The following is a 20,290-nucleotide window of genomic DNA, read 5'->3' as shown; positions in this document are numbered from 1 at the left end:
TACATCTACTAAATCAGCAGCCCCCATCCCACCAATTGTGGTAAAAGCTTCCAGACTTGGCTGGGCTAGTATTTACAAAGGAGACTATGAAAATTGTCTGAATGTTCAATCAAATTAATATCTTTCTGTGGGAGAATGTGCACAAGGTATAGCTAACTGGAGAGAGAGAGATTCTATTAAATTCAATGCTTTTGTATACACACACACACAAAGGAAACACACTATAATGCTATAATGGCTGGTGGGACTATGGGTAATTTTTTCTTCTTTATACTTGTCTTATTTTTTCAAACTTTCTACCATAATCAGGTATTATACTCATAGTAGAACATGGTGTTTTGTTAAAGGCACAGACTTTGGAGCCAGATTGCCTGGTTAAAATCCTGGCTCTGTCACTTCTTGTGGTGACATTTAGCAAATTACTTAATTTCTCTGTGCCTCATATTCCTCTCATAGGGTTGTTATGAGAATTAAAGAGTTAATATGTACAAAGTGCTTACAAAATGTCCAGCACATAGTAAGCACTATCCAAGTATTTGTTAAATGGTGTTGTTGGCCGTATTTCTATAGTGTTCATATATTTTTTTAAGATTTTATTTATTTATTTGACAGAGAGAGACACAGCGAAAGAGGGAACACAAGCAGGGGGAGTGGGAGAGGGAGAAGCAGGCTTCCCGCTGAGCAGGGAGCCCGATGCGGGGCTCGATCCCAGGACCATGAGACCATGACCTGAGCCGAAGGCAGACGCTTAACAACTGAGCCACCCAGGCACCCCTATAGTGTTCATATTTTGTAAGTGTTGCTGAATTGAGGATACATATATCCCTATGCCTATGTTTGTCCTCAACTAATATAGTTAGGATGGATGCATGACATTTGATGGATAGCTAGAATTCTTAAAAGTTATTTGCCAGGTCATAACAAAGAGCAGGGATTTCCCAAGAGTATACTACGACCCACCCCCCTCATTTGGTCATAACTGAATTACGGCAAGCCTAATTCGCTCCTAAACCACAAGTTATACTATCACAATTTGATTCATGACATTCACAGAACTGGAAGGATCCTTGACCTTTGGTAAATTCTGCCCTCTTGCCCAGGTTGAAATGTCCTGGGTAAACCTGTGTTCAGTGATATGTGCTTCACTTCCTCATGTAGGCCTGGGAGGAGCAGAGGGAAATGAGAACCAGCTTTGTGGCAGATAGTCAAATAATTGTGAAATTGTTAATCACTGATAGGAGAAGATGAAGGATATAATGACAAGGCAGAAAGAGTTCAGAAGGATCTTTTCCCAACATCAAGAGTATCTACACAAAAGCAAATCCATAAACTTATACATGTTGTCTTACAGACTAAAAGAACTGAGCAAATGAGCTCGTTTTTATTTTGTAATAAAAAAATGTGTTGCTGAGGTGTAACCCAAGAACTGACAGAAAGAAAGAAACTGGAAAGAAAGAAGCACAAAATGGAGGGTGCCTCCTGCCTGCGGGTGGGAAGACAAGATGGTACTGAAAATCCTATAAAACCACACTGATGCTGTTTCCTTTGAGCCAAGGGAAAAATAGTCTAGATAAAGGAAACTCCAAATCTCTTGTTTACCCAGCTGTCTGTACAAAGTGAATTATTCATGATTAAATGTGAATAATAAACCTATGCAAATTTTTGTTGTATTCTCAATTTTAAGGAGGTTGGGGGAGTAGCAGGAAATGAAGTCATTTTTAAGTAATTTGGTCAACCATCTTCTTTAGAAATATATCAAGAATATAGATTTTGATTGTTATTTATATATTATCCCCCCCACCAGAAGAACTATGTCCTATTGGAAATGACAATCTAAAGCATTTCTCTCAGTATCGTGATGTTTTTATAATTTCCTTAGAAACTAATTGTGAAAGTTGTTTTTTTTAAATTTCTGACTTTGGAGGGTTAAACGGCTTAGAGCAGAAGTTCTTGTATAATGGGAAACCTTAACTGACAAGTTTCCAAGTGCCTGCCACTTACTGTAAATTCTTACCTATAAATTTCAGTTATAGGTTTTTGATTAAGGGAATATTACAATAATACTGATACCTGGCAGTTTTAAGCTGTTTCTCTTTTTGGTTACAGAACTGGTTTAACAGTTTCCATCAGAACTGTTAGCCCTTTAGCTAGAACTAGGTTAGATTTTATGTAGCTTGTCCATTCTAAGAAACACTTAAAACCCAAGCAATAGCAAGGTAGAGAAAGGTGTTTTATCATCCTACAACCTCTAACTTTTTCAAAGTTACTTTACACAGTGTGTCATCACCATACTTTCTTAAAGAGTTCCTAGCATGCAAACAACTGTTCTATGTATTCTGTAACTGTAAATGAGTTTCATTAATTAAAAAAAAAAACATGACTTTCCCCTGAGCCCCATCCTTAAGGCTGAGTTCATTCTGAAGGAAGCCCATGTTTCAGGTAACCATAAACTAGGTTCAGATGAATCTTGTTTTTGCTCCATAATAATTTCAATGTCGGGAGGAGAGGCCAGAGGACTGGTCTGGTCGCCCTTGGCTCTTGAGGATTAGGCTCTCTCTAGGACCACTGATGAATGGGCTAGCCCTCTAAGGGAGCTCTCCATCCCTTCTTCAAGCTAACCCAAAGCCCAAGCAGAGGGATTCCAGGCACCACACCAGATTTAGAGTAGACTGTCCCCATCCAGTGCTTCTGCTTCATGGTTGTTAAAAACCCTAGATGGGTCACCATCCACATTTTGCAGCTAATGAAACAGAGGAAGAGAGGCGATAAATGCCTTGTCCAGAAATAAAAGGAGAACCAAGAGTAAAATTCAGAATTTGACTAACAAATCTCTAGTAAATTCCCCATATTATCCTACCCTGCACCACCCTCCCCAGTCAACCTAGAAACCAAGGACTTGGTGATTTAGCAGTAACAAGCACAATTCCTAGAGCTATGATTAATCTGCCATTATCTTTTTCTTCTGGTATTGTTATTTCTGGAGATTTGGACAGTGGGAGATGGACCATGCAGAGGAATAAAACACCAGAGAGTTAATACTCCCTAGGCTTTAGGCACACTGCACTGAAACCAATTCAGACTTCCAGAAAGATAATTCTACCACCTTCTCTCAAATTCAAATCACATTGACTGCATCCCAAGCCCATTCTCGTTTATTCTATGTTGACTGGAGAGAACTATTTCCTTATTAAAATAAACACATTAAAATTGCATTGTAAGGTTAATCGGCAATGTTAATAAGTGGCAAACATAGGCCTCAAATAAGAGGTGGAAGTGCTAATAAAAATTTTGAAATGTTCAGAAAAATATGATCTGCATTTAAGAAAACCCCATCAGTGAGTAAAAATTGGCTTCATTATTAATATTTCCCCCATCCTGTTTCTCCTAGGGTCTGCAGTTATCTTAGCGAACTTGCCTCTCACTTTATAGGAACTTGTCTGCATTATGATTTAGTTCAGTGGCTTCTTTCTCATACTGTTACAGCTGGGGAGCCATTTCAGTATGCTGGTGAGTTTCTGAACCTGCAATGCAATTAATTCCTTTAATAGGCTCCTCCTTAGGGAAGGCCTATTAGTAGATATCGCTAGGAATTAACATCTTAGTCCAGGAGAAAAGCTCTTTGGAGGCAGAAGTGAAACAGATAAATCTTTGTTGAGAGATGTGGCCAAGGGACTTAACCACATTCCTTGCGGTTTCAGAATGACATGCATATTCTGGGACCCATAGATAGGCAGAGATAGTTGTCATTCTCAGTAATGCCCTGACCACACCAGTTCTTTAACATAAAGAAGTAGTTCTAAATGTTATAATTTCTTAGAAGAAAGCAGCATGGCTGGTGTGCACTGAAGGCAGGAGAATGAAACTCTGCCCACTGCCTGCCTCTGGCTATGAGAAAAGGCTACTAGTCATTTAAAGCACACTTGAATGCTGCTAGACAAATCTGTTTTATATTAACCTACTAAGGATTTTTTTCTCTCCTTTGATCTTGTGAAATAGTAATGAAGTCCTTCTGTTGGAGTTTGAATATTTTCTTGATTATTTTCACATATGGTCTCTGGAAGCAGATTCTTTGGGTTCAACATTCTGCCACTGCTATTTACTAGCTGGGTGACCTTGGGCAAGTGGTTTAACTTCTCTGTATCTTAGGTATCTCCTCTGAAATCGAGATAACAGCAGTACCTACCACATTTGGTTTTGGAGAGGATCAAATGAATGAGCACACGTGGGTGCTTGGTAGGTAGTGTCTGGCCCAGAGTCAGTGCCCCTCAAGTTGAGTAATATGGTGATTAGCTCTGCTGAGTGGAGGTCCCATCAAGCCACGTAGGCCCGAAACACAGAAGCTGAAAAACTCTGACAAAGCAGAGGAGTGGGCGTGTGGGCCCAGGGAGGGGCACTAGCTACAAAAGGACATGAGGGAACTTCTGGGAGTGACAAAAAATGCTCTATATCTTGATTGTGGTGGCGGTTACCCTGGGGTACGGTTAAAAAAAAAAACCCACTCAAACAATTCTTTCCCTGACAAACTCTTTTTAGTATATGTGCTGCCGAAGCGAGCACACTGACAAACTCTTTTTAATGTACTAGCCCAGGCCCTAATCACTCTGCATCTGGGTTAATGCAAAAGTCTCCTGGTTTTCTGTCCCTGAGCTCTTCTCTAATTCCTCCTTAACATGCCCATCCTCACCTGCTTTGGGGCCCCTTCAGTACACAGGCCTAGAACGGTGTACGTTGCCATTTGTTTAATAAGGAGGGAAAGAAATGAATGTGCATATGCTAGTATGTTTACTTATTTATGCCTAAAATAGGTCTGGAAAGATATATGAGAAAGTGGTTATGTTAGTTACCCTATGAGGAGGGGAACTGGGTGGCTGGGGACAGGGTGGGAGGGATGTTTTTCATTATATAGCCTTTTGTTCCTTTTGAATTTTAAATCATGTGGATGTATTACCTAATCAAAAATAAATAAATAAAACATAGGAAATAATAAGAACCCTGCCAAATTCATCTATTCACTCAACAAATATTTACTGGGCACCTACCACTTTGCCAGGCATATAGCAGAGTTAACGTGTCCACGGCCATCATTGTGTTTCATCAGCAGGATCCTTCATAAACAGTGCGTCATAGGCCCTGTCTGCTTGGTTGGCTTTATGGCTTGCTTATAGGAGATCGAAAGTGCACCAGTTAATTACAGTGGTCACGGCTGGCATATGATTTAGGAAAAAAACAGGTCAGGGTCAATTATGCTACACAGGATCTCCTTCCACATACTGAAAAGACATAAAAAGCTACAGAGTAGCAAGGGTATCAGATAATACCTCATAATGAACAAGTACTGGGCATTAATTTTCCATGTACAGGCATTCTTCTAAGCCTTTTAACCTGTATTAACTCACTTATATCTCATAATAACTTTGGGATGAAGACACTATTATTGCCCCCATTTTACAGATGAGTACATTGAAGTACAGAGAGAACAAATAACTCGCCCAGAATCGCAAAACAAGTAAGCAGGATGATCAGGGTTTGAACCCAGGCAATGCCTACCTCCAGAACCCTCCGTTTTAACCACTTTACTGCTTTTTGGGAAAAGGATTTATAAAATGTCCCTTTGCTCCAAAATATCTGTTTAAATTCTACCATTAATCAAAGTGTCATGGGGCGCCTGGGTGGCTCAGTCGGTTGAGCGGCCGACTCTTGGTTTCAGCTCAGGTCTTGATCTCAGGGTCCACACTCAGCAGGTAGTCTGCTTGGGATTCTTTCTGTCCCTCTCCCTCTGCTCCCTCCACCAATAAATAAATAAATCTTTTTAAAAAATAAAAGTGTCATAGAATTTTACAGGTGGAAGAGATCTCAGTAGTCACTGAATTCAATGCTTATCCAAAGGGATGACATCTTGGACTACTTAGCTTGAACACCTCTAGTGATGAGGAACTCATTACAGCCAGAAGCAGTCACCGGCTGACATCTCTAATTGTTAACAAAAAATTAAAATGTTGATTGCTTTCCATGTGCCAGGCACTTTGCTAGAGCATGGGGTAGAAATTTTTCAATATGCCGAGCCCAAATCTGCCTCCCTGCAACTGCTTTGGAACAACACAGATTGTGTCTATGGTTCCCTGCATGTCATGACAGCCCCATATATATTTGAAGACAGCTACAAAGTTCTCCTTAGACTTTCTTCTTCCCTGTTTATTCAATCTGTTCTCAGATCACATTCCCTAGGTGAGATTCATTTTTCTTGTTTAACAAGCTTCTGTTTTAAAATGCAAATGTGGGAGGGCAGCACATTAAACCTAATCTTTTTTTTTTTTTTTAAGATTTTATTTATTTGAGAGAGAACACAAGCAGGGAGGAGAAGCAGAGGGTGAGGGAGAAGCAGATCCCCCAGCTGAGCAGGGAGCCCAATGTGGGGCTGGACTCCAGGACCCTGGGATCATGACCTGAGCCGAAGGCAGCCGCTTAACAAACTGAGCCAGCCAGGCGCCCCACATTAAACCTAATCTGATGTTTCCCTACCATCAAACTGTCTTGAGAGAAAGGTAGTTTTAATCTGGGGAAAGGAGCAGGAAGGGTGTTGAGAACAGAGGCAACTGGGATCCTGGTTCAACTGCTAGGACAGGTTTAGATGGGGTGTTGATGCAGGATCTCCAGGTGGGCAAAAAGCAGCACAGTGATCATGAGCTCCTGAGACTAAGGAAGGGGACACGCCAAGAGGTAAAAAACAGCAAAAATGATGAACAGTTTAGCACTGGCTTTATGCATGCAGGGCAGTTAGCTTTCATCACCTTGCTTAATCCTCACAACAGGATCACTAGGTAGGTACCATCATTATCTACATGTTACAGATTGAGTAATCTGAAGGCTAGAAGGTGAAATAACTTGTCTAGGAAAAAGTAGTCTGGTTTTGAAGCCAGAAGCTTAGGCTTTTCCTATACTACTTTGAGAAAAGGAAGATGAAGACTTAACTTTGCCTGCTTACCCCAAAGCTGATCAGTAATTATCTAAATGGAACTCAGAAGCCTGAGACTTATGAAGCCTTAAGGAGTTCTGCACTACCCAAATAATGACCCCCAAAAGTCCACTCTTTCACCAGGTTTCTGTCCCTAAGTATTTCAGTCCCCAAGGAATGTTCCATGCTCCAACAGTCTGTCTTAGATGTTTCTGACTATCTCAGTCAGCCTGCCCCCCCTCCACTCCTGCCATGAGGAAACCCCCATACTGCTGAAACTTACGGCACAGTAAGACCAGACTGAAATATTTAATGAGACTTTTCCCTAGGATCCCCCATTGAGCAAGTCTCACATGCAATTTCCAGCCAGGCTGCAGGGATCAGTTTACCCACCACTTCCCACATGGTCAGCCAATAGTTCTTGTGAGCCCACCACCTCTACAAAAGTCAGTCTCAACAACTGTGACACTCCCAGAAGGTAAAGCCTTATTTGCAGAGATGTAGTGCACCCAAGGGGAAATTACATGACCAGATTAGTATCTCAAGCCTCTCCATTTCTGGATAGGATCTTGGCTTTAACATTGCATAACCCAAGAGTCCGTTAATTAAGGCCAGCAAAGGTGTCCTCATCCCCTACAGAAACTGAAAAACTGCATAGTAAGTCTCAGCCAGGGCCTCATTACACAACATACAATCATAGTTAAAATATAGCCTTTTAAAAAAAGTACAAACTAATAATTGCTATAGAGGATACATTTGGGGGGTGCCTGGGTGGTACAGTCGGTTAAGTGTCCCACTCTTCATTTAGGCTCAGGTTGTAATCTCTGGGTTGTGAGATCTGGCCCCGTGTCAGGCTCCACACTCAGCGTGGAGTCTGCTTGGGTTTCTCTCTCCCTCTCCCTCTGCCCCTCCCACTTGTGCTCTCTCTCTAAAATAAATAAATCTTAAAAAAAAAAAAAAAGGATGTGTTTGGGATAAAAAAAGTCATTTTCTCACTTGTGTAGAATCTAGATTCATACAGTGCAGAGGACCTTGCCTTAACTCTTAAAAGCAGTATGTTAAGCCTCATTTTATCTTCTGGATCTTCCTTCTGAATGGTGATGATTATAACTGAGAATTATTTGTACTATAAGAATCTGTGGAAATCTCTAAAGATCCAGTATTATTGGATTTGCAACCACAGTTGACAATTCTTTTTTTTTTTTTTTTTAAGATTTTATTTATTTGCCAGAGAGAGAGAGAGAACACAAGCAGGGGGAGCAGCAGGGAGAGGGAGAGGGAGAAGCAGACTCCCGGCTGAGCAGGGAGCCCGATGCGGGACTCAATCCCAGGACCCTGGGGTCATGACCTGAGCCGAAGGCAGACGCTTAACTGACTGAGCCACCCAGGCGCCCAAATTTTTTTTAAGATTTTGAGAGAGAGAGAGAGAACGAGAGTGTATGCGTGCACAAGTGGGGGAGGGGGAGAGGGAGAGGGACAAGCCGACTTCCCGCTGAGCCAGGAGCCAGATGCGGGACTTGATCCCAGGACCCCGAGTTCATAACCTGAGCCGAAGTCAGATGTTCAACCGACTGAGCCACCCAGGCACCCCACAATTGACAATTCAAAATACATTGAAACTGGCTCTAATAGTGTTATTTTTAAATACATACACAACTTTGAACTTGTGTGAATGCAACTTTGAGACTGATGAACATTTCTAGCCTCTTCCTGGTAGAAGTGAGCTGGAGAATGAAAGAACCAGACACCAGAGGGACCTGCAAGAGGGGAAATGAAGGTGTGGTTTCGGTGCCCGGCTTCAAAGGCTAGTAGCAATCATGAGCCTAACCCCGTCTCTTTCCAGCTAAACCAATTTTCTGTAAAGACAGAAAAACCCCAAATAGCCGAAATCAAATTTCCCCTGCATCACTTTTAATTTAACAATGTCCCAGTTTCCAAGCTGTCGTCATCTAGTCTTTGTAAGCGCACTGATGAACCAAGCACAGTCAGGGTGAGGGAATGGTTGGTGTGATACAGTTCAGACTCCCCAGCTCAGGGTCTAAGCTTTTATTCTTTTCACTGAAGTTCCAGCTCCTTGATGAACTTGTTTACTCATCTATTACTATCTAAGGCCAGAAATGAATAGACTAGAGAAAAGATTTTTCCTCCCAAGAAATCATTCAATAAATAGAATTGAATAGCCTCTAATCTTTATAGTTAGTTGCAAATATGAACTCTGCTGTGTACAATCGGCTAGTTCACATTTTCATGGTTCTCAGATGCTCTTTTTTTTTTTTTTAAGATTTTATTTTTGGGGCACCTGGGTGGCTCAGTCATTAAGCGTATGCCTTCGGCTCAGGTCATGATCTCAGGGTCCTGGGATCAAGCCCTCCATTGGGCTCCCTGCTCAGCAGGAAGCCTGCTTCTCCCTATCCCGCTCCTCCTGCTTGTGTTCCCTCTCTCACTATATCTCTGTCAAATAAATAAATAAAATCTTTAAAAAAAAAGATTTTATTTTTACGTAATCTGTATACCCAACACGGGGCTCAAACTCACAACCCAGAGATTAAGAGTTGCTTATTCTTCTGACTGAGCCAGCCAGGTGCCCCTCAGATCCTCTTATTATAGATCTCCTACTCTGTTTGCCTGCGCCCAGCCAAGGGCATAGCCCAGCAACTTCTATCTGCTCACACACACACACACACACAGAGGATATACACATTCACCTACTGGCATCGATAAAAGACTGTTCCTTTGGGGGAGGAGGGGTGTTTATAACAGAGACAATAAAATCACTATAGAAATTTTCCAGACAAATTTAGATTCTAGAATTTGACTTGAAATACCTTAGGCTAAGTTATGAAAATTACAAATATAGATTGAGAGTCAAATTCCCCTTTTAAACAAAATGATTTCTCTTGAAATCCAGATGGACTAATTACTCCATATAACTAACTTGTTTTGAGTCAAGGACTCCTAGAGTCTTTGTAAAGCTCCTTTGCATTCAAACATTTATAGTGGAGGTATGCTCACTACCTCATAAGCAGCCCATTTCAAAATTCTGGCAACATGTAGAGTTAAAAAGTTCCTCTTTATACTGAGCCAGATTGACCTCCTGTAGCTTTCACCAATTTGGTCTTAGATCTACTCTCTGGAGAGACACAAAATAAACTTAATCCCTCTACTAGACAGCTAATCTCTTTATATGATTCTCTTAAAAGAAATTGTGGTGACTCAGGCTACAATTCTATCAAGGATATAATAAACCCAATACCTTTCCCTCTTCCTTGCAGTGGCAGAGTAAGCCTATGTGAGTATATTTATCATGCTGGGAGAGGGGAAAATGCTCCTCCCTGGCAGGCCCTGGATCAGTCTGGCAAAGGGTAGTGCTGGACAGGCAGGCTTTCTCAGATTTTCCTCTCTGTTATGATAACCCGCAGCCTTCTGCTGGCTAAAGTACATGTCTGGCTCCAGAGATTCTCCTTTTAGTCTGGGTCAGAGGTCCAGGGTTCTTTTGTGTGCATTAGAATCCTGGGAGTTCTCCACAGGGCCCCAGCCCCTGAGATTTTGATTTTGGAGAAATGAAACAGGCCCAGTAATCCATATTTAAATGAGCACTCCAGGTGCAGACGTCCTTATTACATTTGAAGAAACACCAAACTAAGTGAAGAAAAAAAAAATGATGAGTAAAAAAATACCTTGTGTTTTGGTTTTATTTAACTGGAAAGTACATACATTAAATTATTAAATAATAAAAACCCTTTTAAGTCATTTATTATGTGTCTAATACTAATCATTAAGTTTATCAAAATTCTCCCAGAATAAGGAGAGAACTAATAACATCATCTGCAGGTTACAGACTGATAAACTGAAGTGTTTGTTGGGAAGCGTTCAACATGAGCCTTCAGAAGGGAGCCAGGCTCCTGCACTGCAGCCTATTGCCTGTCTCAGGTGGCCAACAGAGCAGGGTGTAGGGCCAGATTTGAGGAACTTTACAGGGAGAGTACATTTCCGTCCAACACTTAGCTGATCAATCTCGTGATTGGAGTTAACATAAAAATCACACCTGCATAAGCACCACCACATACATCCTATGCAATTCTGTGGGAATTCTAATAAAGCTATAGAGGGATTCCAGTACACAGGTTACAACAAGTTACAACATTTCACAGTAGACAATACCTGGGGAGTTTAGTTATGCAAAGAAAACCCTCCTTCCTTTGAGAACAACAGCTTATTTCTTTTCAAAATAGCTGCTGTGCTTCTTTTATAAATAAAAAGGGTGTCTCGTCTCTAACTCAGCCTTGAAGTAATGCTATCCCAAGGCAGCCCTGGTGACCTTGTTTCCTTGTGGCAAAGTGAACCCATGTCCTACCCAGTAATTTAGCACTTAGTAAACTGACTAAAAAAGCTGAGCAACAAATTTAGTAAAAGGTTTTGGTGATAGGAACTTACTTTGCTACTTAAGACACTTCATGCATGTTTGTTGCAAAATAGAATTATTTTAGAGTAAATGCAGTGAAGGCATCTAACTTTCATTTTCTGTCAGGGATGAAGACTTTCACTGGTTCGCTGACCTTCCTCTTCTTCCTGGAGCTCTCAGAACTTTGCTGACTGAACGCAAAATTCATTCTTTGAATCTGTGAGAATCACCAGAGAGACACAATTCAGCAGAGGTTTTGACATCTGCACAAGGCATATACAAGACAGGTAGACCAAGCATTAATCCCTCTAGCTGCATAACGGATCCAAACCTGCTTTCCTGTGGGCTGGTTTGGCCCTGCTGCCAGTATCAGAGTCTGCTATTCCAAGTTTCAGGAGCTGAGGTCGCCTGGAGGCAGCCAGTTTCAGGGACAGTTTCTTGGCTCTCTTCAATGAATTCAGCACATACAACTCTTAAAGGACGAGTTGTCAAGGTGTGAGGCCAACAAGGAGCAATTAAGGGTCAGGAGAGATCTAGGGCACTGATTGCTTTAGAAGCAAATATAACTGTGGTCCCAATTTCAGTTAGCTGAAATATAGAGCCTTATCTTTATCATATGTTCAGATTAATGAATTAGGAAGGACCATGGCCCTTCTTTCTGCTTGAAGAGAACTGTATGTTATTGATTAAAGGGAAGTTAATTAGTGAATCATCATAAATATGTATTTTCCCATTGGGTTCAGCTTTGGTAAAGATTTTAAAGCTTACTTTTGTTTAACTAAGTAAGCAAATGGATGTATTGCAATCTGTCAGACAATCCCTAATGCCCAGAATTCCAAGAAACACATAGAGTTTTTATATTTTCCAGCCACTAGATGGGAGGAAAGGTTTTCCAATGTCCTCTGTTCTTTCTTCGGTAGGAAAATGGAATAAAACATATATTTTTAAACAAGACTCATCAGAATATCTAGTAGAGTTTCCAACATTATCCTTTTTTCTGTTATAGATACAGGCTATTGTTGCTATTGATATGTTACTACTACAAAATAGTGGGAATGTCAATAAAACACTTAAGTACCATTTAGAACCAAAAATTGGGTCTACAAATGGCTAATTTAATCACTATCTTTTAGTTTTAGAAAGCATTTGACTTTCTGATCTCAGAAGCCACAAATTTTCTTTGGCTTAAACTAAGACACCGATTATAGAGAACAGTAAAACTCTGAGAAAATAAATAGAGCTGCTCATCAAATAACTGGTTTGCTTAGATATGTAAAAGTTTGAAATGGCCTGCTCTAAAGGAAAAGAAATAGCACCATAAAACCTAAAGCACAAAAAACAATTTCTTTATCTAGGAGATGATTTTGTTACAGTGTGGCTGAAAGAAAAAGCACCTGGTAAAATTCAGCTTTTCTAGAAATGTTGCTTGGGCATGCTTTCCATTCAACTGAAATTTCCCTCACTTCAATCAAGTCTGGGTATACTGAGAAGAAAGGAAGATGGATGTACAAATCCTCAAATGACAAGTTGGTCTGATGGTTTACTCAAAAGTAAACTGGAGTTTTATTACAAGTTTCAGAACTGTAAATTTACTGCAGTGAGTTAATCAAAACATCTTTAATAATGTATACAATCTCAAGGCAACCAGTGAGGCCTGGAAACTCTCAATGGTTTATGGGAAACTAGTGGGTTCAAAAGCAAGTATGTGATCGGTCAGGGGCCACTTTCTAACATAGATGAATAATCTATACAAACTATATAAACAAACAGATTTGGGGTGCCTGGGTGGCTCAGTCAGTTAAGCATCTGCCTTCGGCTCAGGTCCTGGGATCGAGCCCTGCATCGGGCTCCCTGCTCAGAAGGGAGCCTGCTTCTCCCTCTCCCTCTGCCTGCCTGCCTGTCTGCCTACTTGTGATCTTTCTCTCTCTCCCTCTCTGTGTCAAATAAATAAATAAAATCTTTAAAAAAAAAAACCACAACAAACAACAGATTTATCCACACAAACATTTTTTTGGGTGTATTCCAACTGGCTGAGTTTGCATATTTGATGCCAAAGCCAACCAGGCAAGCAAAGGGCCAGTGATCAGGCAGTCTAGACAGATTATCTGGGTGATTTGAGCAACAATGGGTGATCATCAAATGATTTCTAATGCATGTCATATTATATTTTAAACAGATAGCCTTTAAAGTGTTCCATGTATATGGATTAACAAGAGGATACTATGATCCACTTACCAATAGAGCCTCAGGAGTATCTACATGTACGTCTGAAAAATGCCCTGAAGATATGTTTTCTGCTGTATGGTAATTCCCTACTTTCCATTTTTTGTTTGGTAATATATTCTTTTGAGAAGCCAAAGAGCAGGTTTTGCCTTAAGCACAGACAGGTTACCTAGCTGACTTGGTAGCAGTATTTGAAAGCACGAGAAGGGGTCCCTTCTTCTAAATTATTCCATCTATTATGTATTCCTTTATTCATTTACTAAAAAACAAATGTTTGTTACTTGAATGTTCTCCCAGAGTTCTGTCTTTGACCATCTTTTCTCCTTCTCCACATTCTGTGTATGGCTCCTGGGAATCAGTTACCATTTATAAGTAAAGACCTCCACTTCTATATATTCAGCCTAGATCTTCCTTTTGAACTCCAGATCTGTGTGTGTAATCAACTGCCTACTAAAAGTCTCCACATGGATGTTCTAAAGAAAACTCAAATGCAATGTGTCCAAATTGGAATTTATCATCTGCCTCTCTAAGCCAGCTCCTAATCTTTGTTCTCACCCTCTGTGAGTCCCGCGGGGGTGTCCACCTTAAAAGCCGGGGACTCATCCATGGTTACTGCATCGTTCTTACCCTAACATCTATCTAATCACTAATTCTTGTTGATCCTACCTCCTTAATAGCTGTCAAATCCATCCATTTTTCTTTATTGCCACTGCTTCTACTTTAGCCCAGGCCAGTATCATCTATCCCAAGTACTAAGTCTTGAACTCCCACTACTACTGCTTCTCCAATCCATTTTCCACTCTGGAACCTAAGTAGTCTTCTATTAAATCTGACTCTGTCACTCTTCTGATTCATAACCCATCCACTAATGATTTCCCATTGTCCCCAGGATAAAGTCCAGACTCCGTGTGGCCCTCACCCACCTCTGCCGCTTCATCTTGCCCCAGACTCCCTGAGCCACTAGCAGTTCTCCAAATGGCCCTGCACATCTCCCTCTGAACTTTGCCTTTAATGCCCACTCCCCTGCTCTGCTTTTCCCTTCCTCACCAGGCCTAGGGTCAGCCCTGGAGTTTCTTCTGCCTATTGGCCTTCCATGACACCTCTAGGGCTGTGTTCTGTTCTTACCCCTTTTGTGGCATTTACCACATAGTACTATCAGGCCTACTTACCAGTCTTCTCATCCAGAGGATAAACTCCTTTGGGTTAGTGACAATATCTTAGTTATCGTTGTATTCCCAGTTCCTGGCATCTGGTAGATGCTCTTAAATTACTGGCTGAATGAATGAATGCATTTTTGAAGCTGAATTTAAGCCAGGCACTGTGTTGGGCACTAGGACCATATCTCTAGCAATATAAAGATGAATAAGACACAGTGGTTTTCAAGGACCGAGTATTATAAGGAAGAGACATTAAATACATGAGTATAATATAATGCAATACAATATAATAGAAATCCATTCAATAGCCACAATAGACATTCATCCATCCAGCAATTATTTCTTGAGTGCCAGCTCTGTGCATGGTACTGTTGTAGGTGCTTGGGACACATCAGTGAACAAAGGGGAGATAAAAATCCCTGCTCTGTGGATTTTACAATCTAGCTGTGTTACTTTTTGGTTTAATAATTTCCTATGGCATCTCACTGTTTTTAGGACAAAGTTCAAAGTCGGTACCTTGTTTTTTCCACACACCATCAGTAATTTTTTTACGTTTCTAGGGAGGGAGAGGTGTCATAGGTTGGCTATAAGATCTTGATGAAGGCTATGTCCTTTCTCCTCAGAAGGCTCACACCTGCAACTCACACACTCATCAATAATGGCAGGCTATTTGAGGGGGCTGCCAGGCCCATGAATACCTCTCAGTTAGAATCACTACCCCCCAGGGCCTAGCTCTGCCCAGCAGTACCACCCTCACCTCCTCACTTGATCCGTCACTCTCTGCCCTCTCAGTTTCTCATAGCTGACTTCTTCCTGATTCTAGACCTTTGCATATGATGTTCCTTCTATCTAAAATGCTCTTTCCCCTCAACCTCTTTGCCTAGGTAATTTGTATTCATTCTTTAGATCTCAGATGAAAAATTATTTCCTCAAAGAAACGTTCCCTACCTTCATTCCAGTTAAGTTAGTTCCCCCCATCATAAGCTCTTAATAGAGTTCCAGGAGATCAGGGACATGCCTGTCCTGGTCACAACTTGCACATAGTAGGGACTCAATAAATATTTCTCAATGAATAAATGGATGAATGAATCCTCAAAGAGTACTCTGCCTGCAGTGTAGAAAGGTACTGGAGGCATCAAGTGGACATAGGTTGATGACTCACACTGCTGTAGTAGTCAGGTGATAACTTGGGTGACAGCGCAGATAAAGAGAAGGCAATAGTGAGAGAAATAGTTAGACGGCAGAGTCAGAAGGATGGCCAACTGGACATGACAGTAAAGGACAGGTAGGTAGGTCAATAGTGACTCCAATCTTCTGGGCTAACTAAGTTCATGGATGAAGGTACTGTCCTCTCAGGTAGAGAAAAATGGGGGTTTTGAACTAGCTGAGTTTGGAGCACATGTGAAACCCCAAGTGGACACAATGGATAGGCAGCTGTATATGGAAGTCTGGAGCCCAGGAGAGAGGTCTGTGATGAGGATGTAGATTTGAGAGTCATCAGCATATGGAGGCTAATTAATACCAGGGGTGTGGAAGAGTTTGCTTATTGAGAGATCAGAGCATGAGAAGGGAAAGGGGCCAGGACATAGCCTTAAGGAACTCAAACATTTAGAGATTATGTGAAACATAAGCCAACAAAGAAGACTGAGAAAGAGAGAGAAATATATCCACTTCATTTCGCCACATGGAGGTTACAAAGTGCATTGAATTTGTGGGTGCAGAAGTCACCTTGAAGTCAGTTGAAGAGTACATAAAAAATAAAAGAAATTAAGAGCAAGTATACAAAATTTTATAAAAGTCAAGATGGAGTGAGGCGCTTGGGTGGCTCAGTTGGTTAAGCATAGGACTCTTGATTTTGGCTCACATCATGATCTCAGGGTTGTGAGATCAAGCTCCGTGTCAGGCTCGGTGCTGGGCATGGAGCCTGCTTAAGATACTCTCTCTTCTTCTTCCTCTACCCCTCCCCCTCCCTTTAAAAAAGTCAACAGGGAGTAACCAACTCAGCCTGGGAAATTTAGAAAAGCCTTCTTAGCAAAAGAGGGACACTGAGCTGGGTCTTAAATAATGAGCAGGAGTTCACCAGACTGGAGATGGTGAGGGGGTGGGGTAAGAACAGAAGGTTCAGCATATTCAAAGACACTGAATCATGAAAAGACATGGAAGATATATGGGACAGTGAGAAATGTCCCTTTATTAGATTGGCTCTTAGAGTTAAGTGCTATTTATCCAATACACTCCTTTTTTAAATTTTTTTTTTTAAGATTTCATTTATTTACTTGAGTGAGAGAGAGAGAGAGAGACAGAGCACAAGCAGGGAGGAGGGTCAGAGGGAGAGGGACAAGTAGGCTTCCCACTGAGCGGGGAGCCCAACGTGGGGTTCGATTCTAGGACCCCAAGATCATGACCTGAGCCGAAGGCAGACACTCAACCAACTGAGCCATCCAGGTGCCCTCTCCAGTACACTCCCGTTAAAAATATAAATTCCCCTGGGCGCCTGGGTGGCTCAGTCGTTAAGCGTCTGCCTTCGGCTCAGGTCATGATCCCGGGGTCCTGGGATCGAGTCCCACATCGGGCTCCCTGCTCTGCGGGAAGCCTGCTTCTCCCTCTCCCACTCCCCCTGCTTGTGTTCCTGCTCTCGCTATGTCTCTGTCAAAAAAATAAATAAAATCTTAAAAAAATATATATATATATATAAATTCCCCTGGAATTATTACTCAATATGATGTTAGTGTAAGTTAACTCATCAAATGGTCTCCAAGTGGCAGCCTGCAGAAACCAGGACCTCACAGGCTTTGGAAAGCAGACAGATAAGTTTCAATATAGAAAGGATACAGTACTTACTTTGCATTAGGAGGTAGATCTGTGTGGGAAGCCAAGGGGGGAAGGAGGCAGCCCCAGGCAAGCAGGAAATACTGGGAGTACTTTATGTGCCTGGGGTGAGATGAGAGTGCAGTGAATTTTGCTTACTTCAAAATTATTTGTCAGGTCAGATCTGACAAAATGTTTTCCCTTTAGAAAACCAGTCCTTACCAGTATGGATTTATAATCAATTGTTAAGCATGGAATCTTTGGATTTGGAAGTTCCCAGATCAAGAAATTCTATGGTTCAGAGAGGATGTGTGCCCCTATGGTTCAGAGAGGGTATGTGCCCCTATAAGTAAATTATAATAGCACTGATGTTAGCTTTGATTCCTCTCTCTTAACATTTACCCTTTTTTTTTTGCACAATGTAAGGTAAATCAACAGCGATTACAAAATAAATGCTATTAGCATAAATGTAGCTCAAGTTAACACTAAGATGAATGAACAGTAAGAAAGTGAATGCTTAAAGAGAACACTTCCCTCCAACTCCAGCAGAGCTGTGAGTTCTCTTGTATGTTGGGAAGTGTCTCATGTTTCACTGGGATTTATGAAGGGTTTGCCCATTCATTTACTTTCTTGATTTCCTGAAATCAAGGCTATCTCTATTTAGGAGGTAAATATGTATTCTCCTTAGAGTCATAACCGTGTATTTCCATTAATCTCCAAAACTTATTATATCAATTCTCCCTTTCTCTGTATGTTCTAAGGCATCATATACCTTTAAGAGCTCTAGAATTAATTCAGTTATTCAACAAACATTTTGGGGCACCTTCTCTGTGCCAGATATTGTGCTAAGCACTAACAATACAAAGCTGCTCAAGGCACACTCCCATGTGTGTGGGTCTGGTAGGGGGAAACAAACTGGTTACAGATGAAATGATAGTCATGTATAGGGTTCAGGAGAGGTTCCAAAAAGATCTTATTAGCTCTTCCTGGGGAAGCCTGGCAAGGCTTCAAAGGGGATGCGAAGCTTACACTAAGTAGTGCAACATGAGCAGACATTCACCAGCAAATGGCATTAGAAATTGAAGTTGCAGGGAGAACATTCTAGACAAAAGGAGCACAGGCACAGGGTTATAAAGCAGATTACCTCTGAAGAATTGGGAATAGTTCAGTGGGACTAATAGAAAGGGGATAGGGTGGTGGGCTGGATCAGACAATGTCCTTCTCTGAAGTTTGGACTTTCTACGGCCATACTACCCTCAACGAGCCCGATCTCATCTGATCTCAGAAGCTAATCTGAGTCAGGCCTGATTAGTACTTGGATGGGAGATGAGTGACAAAGGATGGAGTACATGAAGCTTGGACTTTGTACTGTAATGGAATGCCACTGAAAAGTTCTAAAAGCAGATTTGTTTTAGTTTGATCCCTATGGCCGCAGTGTAAAGGGTAGACTGGACAGGAGTGAGACAAGGAGCAATGAGGCTATTTTGGAAGAGAACTGATCTGAGCAAGAAAAAGAGCAACAGTGAAGTTCCCAAGGAGAGGACTAATAAGGGAGAGGGCTGAGGAGAGAGAGAACAAATGCCTGAACCCAAACACTAACATGACTTAATCATTCATTGGAATGAACACAGGGATGGCAAATAAAGAAGTAAAAAATGACAAAAATTACCCAAGTTTCTGGTAATGGCATTGACCAAGATAAGAAATAGAGGAAGCTGAGGGGGTGAGTGGTGGGAGCATCGTGGGGATGATGGATGGAGGAATAATTAACTCTGTTTTCAAGATTCTGAATTGGAAGTGAGATATCCAAATGAAGATGTTCACCAGGGCATTGATTATGTGACCTGGAGCTCAGGATGGAGGAAACTGCATCAAGAGCACATATAGAAAGATATATTCACTTTGGACAAAAGATGGGATATTACTTAAGGATATGGAAGGAAGTAAAAGTGGATATAGATATATACACATTTTTAAATATGGAAACAGGAAGTTGAATGATTCATATTTGATGGCCATAATTATTTCTATGAAGTAGAATTTTGGTCATCCACTTAGAAAGGGAGGGAATTGGTCTTGGGTGGTGCTTAAGACACTTAAGTGGTGAAAGTTTGAACAATGAGAAAGGCAGCCAATAAACAGACATTTAAGATCGAGCCCCTCATCAGGCTCCCTGCTCAGTGGGAAGCCTGCTTCTCCCTCTCCCACTCCCCCTGCTTGTATTCCCTCTCTCACTGTCAGATAAATAAATAAAGTCTTAAAAAAAAAAAGATATATGACCTCAAAATTAAAATATTTGACATATTAATAATTTTGCTTTTTTACAAACATTTAAATGCTTATAATAGACCATATACTGCACTAAGAACATCATAAATGTGATCCTGTTTATTCCTTAGAAATAACTGTGTGAGTGCTGGGGGTGGTTATTCCTCTTTTACAGATGTGGAAATTAAAGTTCAAAGAAGTGAAATGACTTGTTCAGTTCACACAGTTAGTAAGTGGAAGTCTTGAACCCAGGTCTCCTGATTTCGAATTTAGTGCTCCTTATAATTTATTTCTTCATCCCAAAGGGGAAAACGGAAGTCGGAAATTGCAGGAGATCTCTATGTAAGGTTCTTAGGCTTCTTCTGGGGTTGACCCTTTTTGGGCATAACCTAAGAGGACCTCAAACTAAAGACAGCCAAAACTGAGTTCATTTTTTTCCCTTGTAACCAATTTTTCCTCATGACTTTACAATCTCTATTG

General features: G+C 41.1%; 1 protein-coding gene across 1 annotated transcript in view; it reads right to left on the bottom strand.

Annotated features, from left to right (window-relative positions):
• Nucleotides 1–11,242: 11,242 nt before the first annotated feature.
• The window catches only part of HORMAD2 (HORMA domain containing 2), an 88,368-nt gene continuing 79,320 nt past the window's right edge, over nucleotides 11,243–20,290 (bottom strand). The window contains exon 11 of the mRNA XM_035017355.1: nucleotides 11,243–11,571. Within this exon, the coding sequence (XP_034873246.1) occupies nucleotides 11,467–11,571 (105 nt within the window). The 3' untranslated portion in view covers nucleotides 11,243–11,466. The remainder of the gene's footprint in view (nucleotides 11,572–20,290) is intronic.

Source organism: Mirounga leonina, unplaced genomic scaffold (genome assembly GCF_011800145.1).
Source record: "Mirounga leonina isolate KUSES-001 unplaced genomic scaffold, KU_Mleo_1.0 Mir_171, whole genome shotgun sequence".
NCBI lineage: Eukaryota > Metazoa > Chordata > Mammalia > Carnivora > Phocidae > Mirounga > Mirounga leonina.
The sequence above is the reverse complement of the archived record's forward strand: the minus strand, read 5'-3'. Positions and strand labels throughout refer to the sequence as shown.